Source organism: Anser anser (genome assembly GCF_964211835.1).
Source record: "Anser anser genome assembly, chromosome: W".
Classification (NCBI taxonomy): domain Eukaryota; kingdom Metazoa; phylum Chordata; class Aves; order Anseriformes; family Anatidae; genus Anser; species Anser anser.
In genome coordinates, this window is record NC_139731.1 from 16698556 (window position 1) to 16717592 (window position 19037).

Genomic DNA, 19037 nt, shown 5'->3' on the forward strand with positions numbered 1-19037 from the left:
AACATTTGCATTTCTAGATAATTTGCTTCAGGGAAAGAAATGTAATTCAGACTTGGCATGTTTCCCGTTTGTATATAGTAATGTCAGACCTTAATTTGGGTGTTGATGTATCATTCTGCCATATTGTATGTATTTACTGTTTTTTGAATTTCAGAATCAGAGGGGCATACTTTTATTTTGTTCCTGCAAACGGCAGATTTTTTTAGTGTCCTTGCAGAATCTGCTTGACTAGCTCATCATTAGTTAAAATGTACACTATATCGAATTGTAATGTAAAGAGTCTTCTTTTGACAGATGATCTTGTGTTAATTATACGTTTTAGAACAAAATATTAGTATTTTCTGCTAATAGCTAAGCTCAAACTACACTGACTCCTAATTAATACAACTATATCATATTTTCTTATGTAAATTCGTTGCAACTTACTAATGGGCATAGCCAGCATGGTTGTTCTTAATTAGTGTTATTTTGTATGAGAGTTACTACCACCAAGCCTGTGTGTCCCAGGTAGCCTTGTGTCCCAGATTTAAGGCATGGCCTCTGGTCTTTCTCAGAGGGTGATGGAGATAGGAAAGAGTCTGTTGGTTTGAATTGTCAAAGCAAACTCTGGGGCCCGAGGTGGCTCTTAAAGGGCATATTCAGGCAAACTAACTTCAGGTATTTGATTTTGTCCACTCGTGGGTCCATTTAGATAGCTCATAAGATATCAGTAATCTAAACAGCGATTTATAACGTTGTAAATGTTACATCTGCATAGCGGACTTTTTATTTAGGTCAGTGACAGAGGATGAGTAAATCTGTTACTTGAGTGTCTGCAATGAAGTAGATGTTGATGTTTGTAGATAAATTGCAGGTTTGGGTAGATATAGCTGTGGTTATAAAAGCACCATGCATTATAGGATTTACTTTTTAATGGTTTTGTTCGTGTTGTGTTTTTTTTTTTTTTTAAGTCCCCAATAACCCTTACTGCATTCCTCTGTGAAAGGTACATTTTAAAAATAGGCTGATGCAAAACTTCAGTTAATGCATCATATATCCCAGCATCTCTGTTCTCATGACATTTTGGCCTTAACTTCAGAGGCAGTATCCCCATGCTGTTTATTGAAGGCAGCTGTTAAAAAGCACTCTTGTTTTGGGTAAAAGGGTCTTGATAAATCTCCTAAGTTTCTATTCTACCATGTAGAATATCTTTTACACTGGTATCTAATGTATGGAAAAGATTTGAAGGGCAAACTTTCAAACTTTCTGTTTTGCAGATTGCATACTGGATTCATTAACCCACAATGACTAGTTAAGGAGAAAGACTGCTGACAGCTGGATTTATTTTTGATAGAGTGTTAAAGAGAAAGGGAAGATCAGATGGCACAGCTAGAGCATCTTTCTAGTATTTCTGTATTCTAGTAAGTCAAAGTTGATCATTTGCAGCGTGCCATCATACAGCACATAGAACGTTTAATGTTAGAACCCAGACTATCAGTTACCTTAATTAAATAATTTTAAACTAAAACATGATCTATGGTCTGTATTCAGACCAATACCTGTTACCTTGTTGATCACTGATTAATTAATAGCTTGGAAACTGTTAGAACAGTCTTGGGAAGGATAGTCAGTCTCCTTATCATCACCTGTCAGCTCTTTGAACTAAGTGGAAAAACAGTAGTATTTCCAGCACTTGACTACTCAGGAAATTAATAAATCAGTCTCATAGTTTGTTTCGATGAGTATTACTTAGTTTCCTCATCTGTTTTCCTTTGCTTCCTATTTCCTGATGTACTCCATCAGCTTTCTGATCCATCCATTATCTTTTCTAATTTCCTTTCTTGATCATCTAGACAGTTCTCCAGCTCATTGTGTCTATTATGCCCTTCTGTTAAAAAGCAAATATATTGACTTAGCAAAAGTCCTGGGAAGAGGTCTTAAGAATAAGAAGCAAGAACAAGAATTACAGTAAATTACTTTGCTGGAGCAAAGAATGTAGACTGTAGAAAAAGAATGTAACCTGAGTTTCAACAGGAGCCTTTAGAAGCCTGAAGAGTTACCAAATCCTACTGTGCAGTGCCATTCGCCTCTTTGATCTCTAGGTAGTAGTTTTCCACTGTATTACTATTTTTAAATAGAAAGATCATACAGCAGAAACCACTGTTTATAAGGACATTGAAAGAGTAATTTCTTTGGCTACTTTGTGGTTAGCATGGTGAGCAAACCTGAAAACCTAGAGAGACAGAGGTAGCTATCCTTGTAAAGTTAGTTGTGGCTTAATGCATCCTATGGTCTTATAAGAGTTCATAGTAACTCGAAACGTGGATGATAGTTCAAGAAAAGAAAAGAAGTTGCAGAATACATACATTTACGAATCTAAGTAAAATAAGGAAGAAACAGTGAAACTCTTCCAGAATTTAAGATATTCCTGTATAGATATCAAGTACTGTAGATCTTCAGAAGCCACCTGGACATGGTTCTGCGCAACTTGCTTGAGGTGTCCATGCTTGAGCAGAGGAGTTGGACCGGATGGCCTCCAGAGGTCCCTTCCAGCCTTACCCATTTTGTGTTTCTGTATAGAACTGAAAACTGGAATCATACTTAGCTGTCAGTTTTACAGGTTGATGTTGCATCCATCCTAATAATGCAGTTGTTAGTGATTTGTTTGTTTGTTGTTGTTGTTGTTGTGTTTTTTTGTTGTTGTTTTGTTTTAAATCTGGCAAAATGTTTTCTTTTAAATGAATATAAATTCAACATAATTAAAAATGTATTTGTGGTATTTCTTATGACTTTTAATTTCAGTCCTTTTAAGCATTTATTCATCTTCCTTTTACTGTTTTGTGGCTAATAAACCACATGGCTTCTAGTGCATCAAACTCTGAGTTAAAGCAATTTGCTAATTCCACTTTGTTACAATTTTCTAGCTCACCACTTTCCTCATGTATTTCTTAAACAATACTGCCATATATAATTTGATAATGACTACTTCAGGTTTAAAATGAATTAAATATCAAATGTATAAACACATAGAATAATAATGAATGTTATCGAGCTATCCATCACACTATTTTTTTTATTATTGTTTTTAAAGTATCCGATATTATAAATAGTCATGTCAGATAAGAGCAAGAGCAAAAATGTATCCTGAATTCTCAGGAGACTGATCTCAATGTTTCTTTAAATGTTCAGGGCAGTAGAACGGTAAGGTAGGAGTAACACTTTCTCATCATGTGTTGGATTTTTAGTTTAATTACAAGGACTAGAAATGTTTATGTCAAAAATACTTAGCTATTTTTCCATCAAAATAATGGTCATCAATGCAGTTGTCACTTTATCAGGAAGACCCCTTTCTAAAACTAGAAAGTCTAGCAGTTGTTTTCTAACCTATGTGGAGGTATTTGGTAATCTCGAAGGCTGATTCTTCCCTTGGTTTTATTTAAAGATCATGTCAAAAATTTTTGAAGAGTCTTTTTAAAACATCTTCCATCTCTTAATAGCGTGCACTGACTCATATTCCAACATCCTTTTTTTCCTTCAAGAGAGCTCAGTGTTTTTAAGACCTCTTCTGCAATGGTTATTTGTTCTAACATGGTCTGTTTGCCTCCTCAGCTGCTTTACCTTTTGTAAAAAGGTCTTCTGCTTTACCTTTTGCTTTACCTTTTTACATGACTTGTTTTATAACAATTGATGCCTTTGGCCCTGTTGTCTGTATGTTTTCTTTAAAACTATGTATTTGTGGTGCAACTTTTTAATTATAGAAAACAACATCTTTTCACTCTAAAATTTGGACTCAATTTTAGGGTATATCCTGAGTCTTCAGGACACCTAACCCTGAACGCAACATTTGTACCTAACAAAATGTTTGGACTTTAGTTTTTATAGGTATAGTAGTTTGCTGCAACCAACTCAGGACAGCCTGTGATAGAGACAAGATCAGAACTTGAGAGATTTGACTAGACAGCATGGTCACTTCAATTCTTACTTATCCGTACTAATATAGAGGAAAAATTCAACCTTTCTAAGGAGGAATCATTAAAATGCAAAGTTCCCTTTTGTCAATACGTATAATGAACAAATTAAAAAGTTTGAGGGCATATAAGCTTAGCTGGCTTTAGAACAAGATACTTACACCTGTGCAAAAGTGAATCAAAAGATCTATTATGAGCAAAGATGATTTGTGTCAAAGGGGCATGAAGAAGAGCTTATATTAGATTAAATCTGAGGTCATGTTTTGCTCTGTTTGTTGTTCTTTAGAATGGTGTAAGTTAAAAAGTTTGTTTTAAAGAGCAGACATGATTTTTTTTTTGCTATTAACAATACGGTTATTTCTTGCTTGAACAGCCTTCAGTAGCCTATGTACATACTACACCAGGCTTACCTTCAGGCTGGGAGGAAAGAAAGGATGCAAAGGGCCGTACTTATTATGTCAATCATAACAATCGAACCACAACATGGACACGTCCCATTATGCAGGTATGAGGTTCTGTTATATTGCTCAATTTAGATAGCACACATTTAGCCTGTATTGAGTATAATTTCAGTTGAAGCAGCTCTTCAGAACTTTGAAAGTTTTTTAAAAAATCTAAGTGTTGTCATGACAACTCAGGATAATCATAAAAAATTGCAATGCCTGGGATTTTTTTGGTTACTTTTCTTAACTTTATTAAGGTACAGATTAAGTCGATTGCTACAATGGAAGGAATTTCCAGAGAGGTACATAGTACCAATAAATAGAGGCAAATGCATTCTTAGGATTGAAATTGAAAGGTTGGTTGCCTGATTAATAATATGGTATATTGTTTGCTCTTCCAATGGAATTAAAATTAAATAATGTACTTGCTCTTTAAAATAGTATACTTAGTATTTAATAATAATAATAATAAATATTGATATCATATTTTAAATGTCCTAACTCTGGATGAACCATGATCCTGACAACTAACTAACTTAGTTTTCCATCTGAACTAGCTTGCGGAAGATGGCATGGTTGGGTCAGCAGCAAGCAGCAACAACCACTTAAGCGAACCTCAGATCAGACGGCCTCGCAGCCTTAGTTCACCCACAGTAACTTTATCTGCTCCACTTGAGGTGAGAAACAGACTTATCAACAAATATCACTTATGTGTGACTTCTCTCTCTGATGTCTTTATAACTTTTTATTTCCTTCTTAGTTACTAACAGCCATTTTTCCCTATTGTTAATTTTATCATAATATGTTGCTGTTTTCTTGCAGTTTTCCATCTGGATCTTTATATTATACAATAGTATTACCTAACTTCTATTATTATTGAATGATACGAATGAATAGTCAGTCTTATATAATTTGAGTTGGTCAGCTAAAACTAATTCTGTGCATTTCTCAAACATGGGCTGCTATGACTCCTCTCAAGTGCTACAGTTGTATAAGATCAGAAATATTTTTTTGAGTCAACATTTATTTTGATGGTGTTAACTTTGAAAATAATACATGCAATTGAGTTTGGATAATTTTGTAATCAAGATACTGATTGAATTTCATATTCCTTGTCTTTCAAAAGGGTATTCAATGTATATGTCTTTACAAATAATTTAGAATACTGTTACATGTTGTTCATTGCAACATATCAGAAGTATAATTTATGTGGCTTCCTAAGCAATCAAAGATGATGTGTTTTTTACTTCTGAAAGTATGGTTAAACCTCACAAATCTATTAAACATGGCTGTGTTGAGGAGAGCAAGTTCTTAAAAATTTCTTCTTTGGACTGAAAGTGTGGCACCTTATTTGTCCTTTCTCACCATCTCTTTCCTAATTCTGTCCCTTTCTGTCCTGGTCAAAATGTTGAAAATTTGTAATTTCAAATTGATATAAGGAGACTAAACCTCCATTTATTTTAGGAACTTGTTTTAAGGTCATGTTTAAATGTTTTGTCTGAAATTTTAATTGAGAGATCCATTAAAAAGTGGATAATGTCACCTTAAATTTAGGATACTTTTCTGTTTAAAAATGAGATACATTGCACTAGGAAGCACACAGCAATGTTTGCAATTTTTTTCTCTGTAAAATGAAACATTGACATGTACAGGACAGCTTCAGTAAAAGATATGATCATATGTAAATACTGCAGACATTATCATTGCAAAGAGAAGTGATAAAACACTGTGTCCTTTAAAACAAAAAGCTTAGTAAGTTAGAAGTAGCTAATTAAGAGGAATTTAGCTAAATTCTAGGAAATCAATCCCAGCACTTAATTCTAGAATGAATTGCATCTGGAATGAAAAAAATTGTGCTGTGAAACCGCGTTTTTTTCAGTTTCCTGTATGAAGTGACATTTTGCAAATCTTTGTATCTTTGATTTTCTTCAGGGTATGAAGGACTCCCCTGTGCGCAGAGCAGTGAAGGACACCCTTTCCAATCCACAGTCTCCACAGCCCTCGCCCTACAACTCTCCTAAACCACAACACAAAGTTGCACAAAGCTTCCTTCCTCCTGGCTGGGAGATGCGAATAGCGCCCAATGGCAGGCCCTTCTTCATTGATCATAATACTAAAACTACTACATGGGTAAGGAGAATTCTAGGTAATGAATTTTAAATCATTTGCCATCTTTTAAATGTTTTCATCTTGACCACTCTGTTTTTCTTCATCTGGCATTTGTCTTGTCTTTAAGGTTCAAGTTCCATGGGATTTGTTAGCCTAACATTTCATAAAACTGATGTAGGGATCTGACTTGAATCCTCCATGCAATGATGTACAGTAGCAATAGTTTTAATTATCTAATTTCATGTCATGCCTGTAGTGGTGTTCATTTCAGAGAAAGGAAACTTACTTGTACATATCCACTGAAAATAGATTTTGGTGGATTTACTTATCATGTACAATGCAATAGTGTTTTGCATTTTGTATTTGACCTTTTTATACTTGACAAACTATTGCATATCAGTCTTTTGTGACCTATTTTACTTGCCTCTTTTTACCTTATTCATTCATTAGTGTCATATCTGTGCATTAATAAAAATGTAAGAAGCTCATTTGCATCATTTTCCAGCCTTTTTGTGATAGGCTTATTTCTCATTAAGTTTTAAGAGCCAAAAATGTGCATATGAATCTTAATACCACTTAGGGGAATGCATGCGTTCCTAAGAAGAGGGCTTTATTTTTTAACCGTATCTCTGCAAATAACACACTTAATGGAGCTAAGGACTGACCCTAACTACCTCTTAATATTTAAAAAATTCATTGCAATTTTTGAATCTTAATAAAGTATGTGACACATGCAAATACTAAATGTGTTGTCACTTTTATCTGTCACAACTTGATCTGTTGGATTTACAGTTCCATATATCTGTTACAGGAAGATCCACGACTGAAATTTCCAGTGCATTTGAGATCAAAAGCTTCTTTGAACCCTAATGATTTGGGCCCCCTTCCTGTAAGTGACAATGTGTATGTATTTGAGTATATAGCTGCTATCTTATATTAACTGATCTATTATTGTAGTCATATATTGTACATAGACACATACGTTGATCTCATTGCTTTTATGGATTTGTGCCAGGAGTTGGACTTGATGATCCTTATGGGTCCCTTCCAACTTGGGATATTCTATGATTCTGTGATTAAAGCAACATTTACATATAGCACCAAAAACTTTGTTGTTATCTGTGAATCAGTCAGGCTTTTTGAAGCCAGCCCATAGTATTCTGAAGTGATTGAACATTTATTTGCTTATCTGAAGCTTGGAGCTTTGAAGAAATTTACCTTGGTTTTACTTCCATCTGTGTGATTTTACGTAATTAACAGTTGCTTTAGAAAAAAAGAAGCAGATAGTTCAAAGTGAACTTTGTTATTGTACCAGTGTATACTGGCATTCAGAAATCTAAATAAATTTTGTTTTTGAATGAAACTCCCATATGCTGTAGGGAAAATCATGGTACTAACCTCGAAAGTTTTGTCATATTTGTGACTGATACATAATACTGATTTACATGGATATCAAATACAGAGTTTTGCTTTGTTTTTAAACTGCTGTGTTCTTAATGTCTGGGGATAATGCATGAAATCTGAAACCTTTTATAAAGTGCAAATTTTTACAGTATAGTGGTGGTTCATCACATTGCCTTATATATATTAAATATGCTTTTGAGAAATGGTCATTGAAATTTTATTTACAACTCAGCTACTAGTTGTCACCAGCAGTCTCAGCGTGTATTATGGACTTTGTCTGCAGACAGCTGTGCCATTAGAAAAGGTGACTGTCCCACTGTATAGGACGCGGCAGGTTATATTATCTTAAACAAATTGAATAATGACTCTTTGATCCTACTGATTTTCATTGTAATGAGTTGCAATTTACTTAGAAGAACTGCTCTGTCAGCAGACCAGAATGTGTGCTGCTTTTGGGCAACTGGTAACAAATTCTGCCTTTCATCTGGTGGCAATAGCCTGTTACCACCTATGATCAGACATCCTCCTCTTAAACATCCTGAAATCTCCCTGCGCTGGTCTTGACTGGCAAAAGTTTTGCCTTGTATTTAGATCAAGCTAGGCAACTTTTCAGGCCCAGTATCTCAAAACACTGATTACATCAAAAGCTATGTTCAGTTGAATATATTTATTATGTTGAATGTTCTGATTACAACACAGAAGTAATGTGATTTTTCTTGAAGAAAACAGCTGTGGAAGTAGCTGTTCCTTTGTAATTTTTCAGATACATTGAGCATGCATTAATGTCCAAGGACATGTTGCTTAGATAAAGAGGCACTGAACAGGAGAAACTTAGCCTGTTAATCGCAAGAGATAAAATGTGCTATGAAGTCAGGGTAGCCTGACACACATCAACGGAAGTATATAATTAGTCACAGATTTAAACTCAATTAAACAAGCCATTTTTGACTGAGGTAAAAATCACAGAATCATTGAATGCTTTGAGTTGGAAGAGACTTGAAAGACCACCCACTTCCAACCCCCCTGCCATGAGCAGGGACGCCTCCCACCAGACCAGGTTGCTCAAAGCCCCATCCAACCTGGCCTTGAACACCTCCAGGGATGGGGCATCCACAGCTCCTCTGGGCAACCTGTTCCACTGCCTCACCACCCTCATAGTTAAGAACTTCTTCCTAATGTCTAATCTGAATCCACCCTCTTTTAGTTTGAAACGATTACCTCTCATCCTATTGCTACACTCCCTGATAAAGAGTCTCCTCACAGTGTGATGACTGCAGAATTTAGGAGTTGCTTAAAAAAGATTGAAATGAAATCATTTCTTTTCTATATTGTATAGAAAGCTGAAGCTAGCGTATGGCATACAGGTGGAGTGAGTACTAGATTGGACATCATTGCATGTGCCAGCAGTGTGCAATTTGTTCTCCTTTCTATACAATAATTGTATGGAAAATGAGAAAAAGGGAATGGAAAAAAAGGCAAGAATTGAGGGCTAGATTACACGTTCTCATCCCACTCTATTAGGATTTATATAATTACAGTAAGTAACCCACAGGTGTTTCAGAAGTAGAAGCAGAAATTCTCAAATCTAACAGATTATGGATAATCTATTCTCTATGATCATTTCCTCATAGTAGGAAACAGGTGTAAACCCTGATGCAAGAAGTTTCCACTTCAAAGCTTAAAAAAATATTTACTATATTAGATGCAGTCACCTGGGTAAACAGCCAGTTCTTTGAATCTTGCTAGGTTTTTGTCCTTGGCATAATGCATCTGGTTTTGTGTGTCCTACTTGACAGGCACCTTTCAGACAATTTAAGCAGGCATGGATAATGTATTGCTTTGTGCTGTTTGAGAGTGGTATTATTTCATGTATTTTCTCTCTCTCTTTTTTTTTTTTTTTTCCCAATTCCAGCCTGGCTGGGAGGAAAGAATACATTTGGACGGAAGAACGTTTTATATAGATCATAGTAAGTAAGCACTCGGGTACTACAGCAATTAGACAAAGGGAGGTAATAAATATTGAAGTGAAAGCTTTATAATTTTACTCTTCATTTAGGAAGCCAGGTGTTGATATGTGGAGACATTGATACCAGAGACTTAGTGCCCTCATACGGTACTGTATATTCACTGAAAGCTTGCTTTTAATTGGCTCATCAAGCTTTGTCCCTCTCTGACTTGTGAAGCATTAACATTTCTTCTTTGTGGTTTCTTTTGTTCTTGTTGATATTTTGGATTCTTTGTTGTTGTTGTTGATGATCCCATGGCTTATTTGCACTTTAATGAATTAAAATACACACTAGGAATAGAAAATAAGATGAGAAAAGATCATATAGCCACAACTCCATATATAGGCAGTGGAGAAATTAGCACTGATAATACTCTTTCCTCTCCCTTGAGAAGGTCTTGTGGCAGTGCTGATTCTGATCTTATTTCCTATTTATAGCATGTTATATTGCACCCAGCCCATTAATATCTATTCAGTTCTGTTAGTGAAGTTCTAGTGTAAGTGATGTTTCATTGTAGATTTGTCTTATTACAGCATCTCAGAACTACTGTGTTAGTTTTTGTCGTTGTTTGAAAATAAAGCAGCCCAGAAAGGGTTTTATTCCCTCTCCCCCTTTTTTTAAAGACTTAAGCTGGACTTTCTAATGAGGTATTACTACAGACTGTATAAGCTTCACAGAAATAGATAATTCACAAAACGATTGGAAGGGGGTATATTTGCTACACAAAACTTACAGAATTAAAATCCTAATACTGCCAAATATGCATTACAGTTTGTTTTTCTTTCAGTATCAGTAACATTAAATCCTATGCAAATCTGCAGTTGTATTTATATAGTACGTTATTAAATCCCTATCTCTAAATCACTGTCTCTAAAAGTAATACCTATTTCAAAATTGCACACATACTTGTAAATAAAAAACAGAAATAGTACACTCATCAACAACAAGATTAGCCTTTTTCAAACATTATTATAGAATTATTCTTTACATCTTCTGTTATTGTTTCTGCCAAGAGATATTTGGAGACTTAAATCTGGCAAATTATGGTAAACTGCTGCCACTGAAGAGTCACAGAATAAAACTGTTATTTTAAAAATATCTGTATAATTGTTGAATCTTCCTAGCTTTGAAAAGGTTTAGTTTTTCTGTCTCTAAAAGTAAATGGAGCGTTGAAGAAATATATTCCCCAAACTAGTTTAATTTTTAGATAAAAATACATTTATTTGCATCTGAAATCTCTCTCTATTCCCTCTGTTGATTTAATTTTTCTTTTACCCTTTTAGATAGCAAACTTTATAAAAGTTTGTTGGTTTTCTTTTGTGTTTTTTTTTTTTTTCCTGATGATGCTACTTGCTTCCAGCAAAAATCCTTTTTTTCATTGTGGTACCATACTACTAGAATTGCCAGGGGACTCTAGAAGCAGAGGTGATGCCAGTGATTATTACAGTGGACACGTTGCAGCTCCGTTGTGATAACATTGTGCTCAGTATTGAGTAAATGACTGCAGTCAGCATTTGGTGTTCAGTCATTTGGCTTGAACAATCTCAACAGTAGCATTTGTTTCCACAGTTCTGGTAAGGAAGTACAATGACATTTGACCATAATGATAGGTTTATGACAGAGCCTGCTGGCTCTTAATTGTTTGATGAGAACTTGAGAACATATGCTGAAATCAGCCATGTGTATGATAACTGTGCTTCCTCTAAACATGCAAGTCTCAGTAGTCCATTACTGTGACAAACTGGCCATTGTTTTAGTCATTCTTAGCTGAAGTGATTAGTTAGGATGCAACGAGTGTACTCAATTTCACTGTTAGAATACAATAAGAATGTTGAAAGTATAAACTGATTCAGCTACTATTAATGTCTTGGTTCTCCAGATATATTTTGTAATTCTTACGCATAATTATTCAATACTTTTGTCCTATCAAAATACGGATAAAATAATTTAGATAGTACTTGTAACATACTAATGTGAAAACATGATACTTTTCAGATTTTAAGTATAAACAGTCCTAATTTGTCCAGTAGTAAATTCCTTTATATTGTATATTTATCTGTATACATATATATATATGGTCTCTAGTTCTCTGTGATTGGCCTTAGCCAGCTGAGTCAACAGTATTTGCCATCCATAAACAAAGTAATATTCTCTATTCACATAGCACGTTTAAACTTCTGCATTTCCTAGGAGCCTTATAGGAAATTATGATCTACCTGTTAGAAGGTATCCTGAAGAAAAACACAAAGGCTTTCCAACCATATTCAGAATAGTTACCAGTGGTTCACTGACAGAGGAATGGATGTTTTAAATGGGTTCCCCTCAAATCTGTCTTGGATACACCATCTTTCAATATATTGAACAGTAAATTAGAGGGAATGTACGCATTAGATTAGCAGAGCACATGAAGGATAGGTGTGAGAGGAGCTCACTGGAGCAGGATTAGAAATCAGAATGATTCTGATGAGTTGCAGGTGCAGTGTGAAGACATCGTTTTATAACAACTGCAAATTGCTACTCAGAATAGGAATAATTAGCAGAATTTTTGTTGAAAAGGACATGAAAAATGTCAGCTGAACAAGAGGTAGTTCATCTTGTGATGTATCAACAGGAATACCTTAAACAATTCTCCTAATCTCATCAGCACTGGTGAGGTCTCAGCTATAAAAATGTTGTATCTAGCACAGGGTCCGACCCAAACCAAGAGAATAGAAAACCGTTTCAAAAGGGACCAGAGGAATAGACGGAATCCTCAAAAGCCCTAAGGCCTGATTTATGAGGGAAGAGAGAGAGTTTTGAATTTGTGTGAAGACTCAAGAGAGATGGTAGCTTTTCAAAAATGTGCTGTAAAAGGAATGGATTTAATATCCACATGCACTTTGGATAAGACAGGGAAACTCAAGCTACAATTCCAGGTAGAGCGGTTCAGGTTAGGTTCTTATTGTAAGGGCATTTAAGCCCTGGAATAGTGTTTATGATATGAAGTCTCTATCACTGTAATATTCTGAAGAACAACTTAGACAAAATTTATCAGTAACAGCATACTTAAACATATGCTACGGTAGTAAGAGAGAACTGACAAACTCTCTAAGTCATTTACAGTTCTGTCTGATTTCATAGAAAATTACCACCATAATTTGTGGCCGTCAGTTTCAAGTAGGTATAAGAAATGAACTGGTAAACGTTGTAGAATGTAATTTGACTGAAAAGGTTGAAATGAGATGACAAGGGCCAACTCAGGAGTCACGCTTTTAGGGCAGGCTGTGGTCTGTGAAGTACATGGAGCTGTAAGTCTAACAAATTTACTCCATAATTGCCATGAGCACTAAATAGACTTAACGTGTAAAGGAAAATAAAAGAGTAATTTAACGTTAAGTTAACTGATAGATCAAAATTTCTTGAAATGTGCTTGTGATCTTCTTGAATTTTCTGTAGTAACATTTAATGAATGTCAGCTTTCAAAATCTAGTCCATGCTAAAATTAATTTGAGATGCTCAAAACTAATGTGGTTTTTTTTCCAACTGTAGAAACACGGAAAACTCCTATGTTTTAAAATAAGTGGGATTGGTTCTTTGCTTTTACCCATAGTGTCCTTAAAAATAATTTTCTTGAAATCTAGTGGTTTCATTCCCAAACCTAGTAATTACAAAACTTAAAATCTTGACTACCCTTTTAATATGCAGTTCATAAATCAAAGCAGTGCATGTAACTAACAGGTGTATTATTCTTACCCTTCCAGTGTAGGAAATAGATGATTTGAACCTTGCCATTGGCGATGGCGTTTAGTTTGGTTTTTGGAGCATTGTCTTATTGTTGCAACATCATCATTTTGTTGTGATTCTGTTGTGTTCAGAATCTTGTGAGAAACAGTTGTCTGGAGGCAGGGAGAGTTTCACCATGGTCCTGTATAACCTCACTGTATAACCATATAACGCTGCTGGTGCTCTTAAAAACTGTAGATGAAAAGAACTGAATTCTGCTGCCTTATTGCCAAAATCTGCCTTGTCAAAACTGAACGATTTCTTATACCATAACTGTATAATTTTTCCTCCCTTTACCAATCCTATAACCTTTTCATTAAAATCAGTGTCTAGGACTTTTTTTTCCCCAAAGAGATGTTATACCTTCCCCTCCAAATTTAAATTCAGACTGTTTTAAAATTATTAAACCTTGCAGAATTTGAAATAAGTAAACTTAGTCTGTCATTTGACAAAGTTTTTGGGTTCCTTTACCTTTCAGGCATGAAATCTGTGTATTCCTAATATGTGTTGAATCCAAGACCATGTTTGAATAGAACATGTTTACTACTATGGGTGTTGAAATAAAACCAGTGTAATTACACTGGATTATGTTGTAGTTTTGCATTTTTGTATGAGTGTTTTAACTAAACAGTGTGGTGGGGTTTTGATGGAGATGCGTGAATGCAGTCTTTTCTAACCCTGAAATACTAAGTTGTGGAAATGGTAGGGAAAACATTTGTAGGGAAATACAAAACAAAACAAAAGAAAAAACACCATAAATTCACAGTGTGATAATTGAGAAGTAATGATATAATTTCTTTTATTATTTACAGATAACAAAATTACCCAGTGGGAAGACCCCAGACTGCAGAACCCAGCGATTACGGGTCCAGTAAGTACTGCTATGGTTCTTTTTGCATGAAATGCTGTGACTCATGTACTGTTAAGCAACAGGTCATGCCTGTTCTCCAGATGAGGTAAGACTGCTTGTTGAACGGCCAAGGAAGCAGGACCAACCTCCGCCTTTTCCTGAGGGACACAGGAGGCTCAAGTACCTGCTTTTGTAAGCCTCCAAGGGCAGGGGAAGTTGCTGTCATGTGGCACCCTGACAGGGTTCCCCCAAACTGATGCCCCTCTGTGGACCATCTTTTGCTTAGCATAGAGTTGAGTGCACTGGAGACTCTCCCAGCCCGCTGCCAGTGGTCCAAAGCAGTATTGGGCTAATTAGGAATCACTGGAACGTTTGTCACTGGAGTGCTGAGCACACTACTCCTAGGTCAGACGACAGGTTCAAAGTTGTTGGTTCTTGGAGTCTTTCCTGGCAATGGCTACCTACGTAGGGAATTTTTCCTATGTTACAGTGTGATTCCTTTATTGTAGTCATTAGCATGTGATGACGACTTCTGCCTTGGAGCGTCTAGGAAACATTCTTAATCAGTTTGTGACAGTAAATCTCAGAATACTTCTGTTTCAGCCAGGAGGAAGAGAGGGCTCTTTCTTCAGAAGGATAGAGACAGCTTTGTTTGGCTGGTTTTAATTTCTGGATTGCTGTGTTACTTCTGAGCAAAGGTCTCCATCTGTTTTGAAACTGCATGGCTAAATATTCTGACTGATGTTTCACTCTGAAATGTGGAACCGTGTGAATTCTCTTTTCTTCTATTTTCCACCTGCAACCAGAAACGTTCTGTGCTAAGTGCCGCACTTTATTGCTCCACTGTGTTCAAATAGTATATTTTCGTATTAAGCTGGGCATAAAGGGTGTCTGCTCTGATTCTTTGGTTGGAAGATCTTGTGAGTTTCCGACCAAAAACTCTGTGCTGAATTCTAGATTGTTAGGTTTTAGGAATGCGTATAGGAGAACTGTTCATATTTACCATTACCTGTGTCGTTACTGTCAAGATAATTCTACTGAGCTGAGACACTGAGCTGTTCATTTTTGGATTTCTGGAAAATAAAAAGCTGTTACCACTTGATACGGAAAAGATGTGACTACTTTGTGGATTCTGAATGCAATAAAGGCAATAATCAGGCCTATCAAATTTAAGAGTCAAAAAAAATCCTGCATATGAACTAAGTTTTCAGAAAAACAACTTTAGAAAAAATGAATGTTTTTAACTTAGTATCAGTTTTTTAAAATATTAAATATATGGAATGGTTCTTTGACCTTTTTATGCTGCTTTAGGCTACTTTATGGTATTTTGAGTGATCGGATTTCCAACCTAAAGATGTTTCCAGGTAAAAAAAATCTGCCAAGAATACTGTTTAATTTGGGGTAAATGCTCAAGGATCTCAGACAGGCCACAGCAGATGAACTACTGGATGTTGTAATCCCAGTTGCTAGTGTTTATGAATAAGGTTGATAATTGTCACGTGTTTGAACATAATTGCTGTTGTACTGATGTAGCCATTTAACATGCACATAATGCTTGAGATACTAGTTTGCAATGTTACACAAATTCTTCTACTTATGTTCCCAGAAACCATAAGCATAGATGACAGAGTCTGTTTGGGGAATATTTGTTTCAAGATAATCAGGGTCAATCCTGACCAAATTAAGGAAATAACAGTATTATTTTATTTTTAAGAGAAAGCAAGATTAGATCCATTTTGCAGTCATATACCCATTAAGCATTCATCTTAGTGCCTTTAACAGCGTTTTTGGTGCTATGACAAAAACAAAGTACGTAAATTGCATTTCACATTGTGTTCAAACAATGAAAACATGTCAAAAGATTCCTTAATGTCTGTGGTAAAGTCATATTATCATCAGAGTAAAATGATTTAATATGATTTTTTAATTTTTCATGTTTTATCTTTCACAAGAGAAAGATTATATAGAAATATTTGTCTTATGCTCTCACATACATGAGTCTACTTCAACACCAGCCCTCTCATGAAAACCCACTCTTCCCTCAGATCTGAACTTGAACCAGAGCTTTGCAGTTTGTGATTCATCTTTCAAGGAATAGAAAATGTAACTTTTAAATCCATAAATCCATATTCTTTGGTAACAACAGTTTCAAGACCAGCTTAGATGAGGCCCTGAGCAACCTGATCTCGTGGATGGCATCCCTGCCCATGGCATGAGGGTTGGAACTAGATGATCTTTGAGGTCCCTTCCAACCCAGGCCGTTCTATGATTCTACAAACAGTCATTTTTAAAAATATCATACGGCATGCTTATCATTTCCTAGTGAAATTCATAGTTGGCAGCATTGCATTCTAATCGCTTTGTATTAAAAAATGTTTTTGTTTTTTCTGCTCCTAAAATAAGAAAAAAAATGAGGGTAAGTATTTGATTAAAAAAAAATGGCTAAACGTTTTGATACCTTTTAACTGAACTTACACACTAAGAAATGGGAAGATTTTGAGTTCTGTATTTCATGCATACTGTTGGGGTTTTTACATGAACCTATGGCATACATATCTAGATAGTATTCAGATTTGGTTTTCATTTGTTTAAATAGTATTGGAATATCAATTTGTTAAATACTGGAATAATCTGTGTTTATGATTCTCTCTCTGATAGGCAGTTCCATATTCTAGGGAGTTCAAACAGAAATACGACTACTTCCGGAAGAAGTTAAAGAAACCTGTGAGTATAATAGCTATGCTGCTTTGTGTTGAAGCCAATTATGTTATGTCTGGGGAGAAAAAAAATAAATATCCCAAGGGTAGATACAGAATGGTGTTTCATGCTATAACAAATTTGCTAGTTTTTCTTGATCATCCTGCTCCTTAAAAAAGTAGAAACCAAGAAAATGAAGAAAAGTTTGAATTTGATCGATGGATTTCTCAACAACAGCACTTACAAATATTTAAGATTTGCACTTTGTAATATGAATGGAAAGTCAAAGTGATGAGATAACAAGAAAATAGCGGTGATTCACTATTTTCCATTCCAACTGAGTCTAATTTGTATGTTAGTTTAAAAGACTTTATGTTGAAAATAGGCTTGAGGCTTGGTATTTCCCTTTGTCTTCAACAGTGGGTTTGGAAAGACAGAGCTGGAACAAACTGGCAGAGCAGAGCCCACAGTATTACTGCATCTGGCACAAGCTTCTCACATTCTTGTTCTGTAAAAATAACTTCTTTAACTTAAGAGAATGCAAGTTATTAGCATGCATATGGTAATGACTTGTAATTGACAGCAAACAGCCTTGGCAGCATCAACTCTAATATGAAGAGGGACTCACCAATGTCTTTATGGGTTTGTTGATAGTTCCTTGAATTTGCATCTTGAGCTTGACTTGTGACTGGACACAATAAGTATTTTAATTGTCAGGAAAAAGCAAACCTCCTGAAATGCTTGTTTCAAGTCAATTTTATCAGGAAAACTGTACCTGACCGTAAGGGTCACGTTTATCTGTTCATCTCCTGCTTCTTTCTTCAAATACTTTACTCAGTTCTCTTCTGTCTTTTCTGAATTCGTCTCCCTGGGCTTTCATAATGGGTGTTAGTGTTCTCTTTTTTCAGACAGAAATTCTTAAATATTTTGGCAGTCCTGTTCTGTTTACATCTTGGCAATTCAGTACTGTTTTATGCGTGGTACTGTTGGTGTTCTTAATGGTGAAACAGTTCTGGCCTTTACAGATATCTGAGTGAAAGGGTTGCATAAAGCTTGTGTGTTTTTTAACATTTTAAGCTAAAATTACCTTTAAATAGAGCATAGTAATATCAACAATTCTTGCTTTTGTTGTTGTTTTCATTACTTTATCAAATATCATAGAAATCTCTGAACCCCACTAGTGGAACTTACCCAGTTCACCATAATGTATCAACCTGTGGACTTAGAGAGCATTGGAAAACAAGAATAAAGGAAACTTGGTACACTCAGATGTGTAATCCGTCCTTTAGTTTTAAGCTTACAGTCAGTAATTTCCCTGAAGACTATTTATTGAGACTAATTGATCTCCTTTCACACAGGCCGATATACCAAATAGATTTGAGATGAAGCTACACAGAAATAATATTTTTGAGGAGTCCTACAGAAGAATCATGTCTGTGAAGAGACCTGATGTACTAAAAGCCAGGCTCTGGATTGAATTTGAGTCAGAAAAAGGACTTGACTATGGAGGTGTGGCTAGAGAGTGGTTTTTTCTCTTGTCCAAGGAGATGTTCAACCCTTATTATGGTCTTTTTGAATATTCAGCAACGTAAGTATCCATTATAATATTCTCACTCGTAAGCAATATATGTTAGATTTTGAGTAAAATGGAAAGTTACATTGGAGAGTAGTTATATCATCCTTCATGATACATGAATTTGTACTCCTATCAGTCAAGTCTATCTGTTCTGCATTATCATTTATCATTTCCTTTTCCAAGAAACTTTAAATTTGCTGTTGAAATCTCATAAAACAATCTCATTGCTAAAACAGTATTCGA

At 35.4% G+C, this 19037-nt stretch overlaps 1 protein-coding gene across 22 annotated transcripts in view; it reads left to right on the plus strand.

The window, feature by feature from the left end:
- The window catches only part of LOC310888585 (E3 ubiquitin-protein ligase NEDD4-like), a 149777-nt gene that overhangs the window by 119006 nt on the left and 11734 nt on the right, over positions 1 to 19037 (plus strand). For 13 of the 22 annotated variants that reach the window (XM_083815428.1, XM_083815410.1, XM_083815414.1 and 10 more), the window contains 9 exons: positions 4321 to 4452; positions 4948 to 5067; positions 6323 to 6520; positions 7311 to 7388; positions 9816 to 9870; positions 9960 to 10016; positions 14484 to 14542; positions 17180 to 17245; positions 18577 to 18806. In XM_083815428.1, coding sequence (XP_083671554.1) covers positions 4321 to 4452; positions 4948 to 5067; positions 6323 to 6520; positions 7311 to 7388; positions 9816 to 9870; positions 9960 to 10016; positions 14484 to 14542; positions 17180 to 17245; positions 18577 to 18806 — 995 coding nt within the window. The remainder of the gene's footprint in view (positions 1 to 4320; positions 4453 to 4947; positions 5068 to 6322; positions 6521 to 7310; positions 7389 to 9815; positions 9871 to 9959; positions 10017 to 14483; positions 14543 to 17179; positions 17246 to 18576; positions 18807 to 19037) is intronic. The other 9 variants (XM_083815408.1, XM_083815411.1, XM_083815409.1 and 6 more) reach the window with 1 other exon arrangement.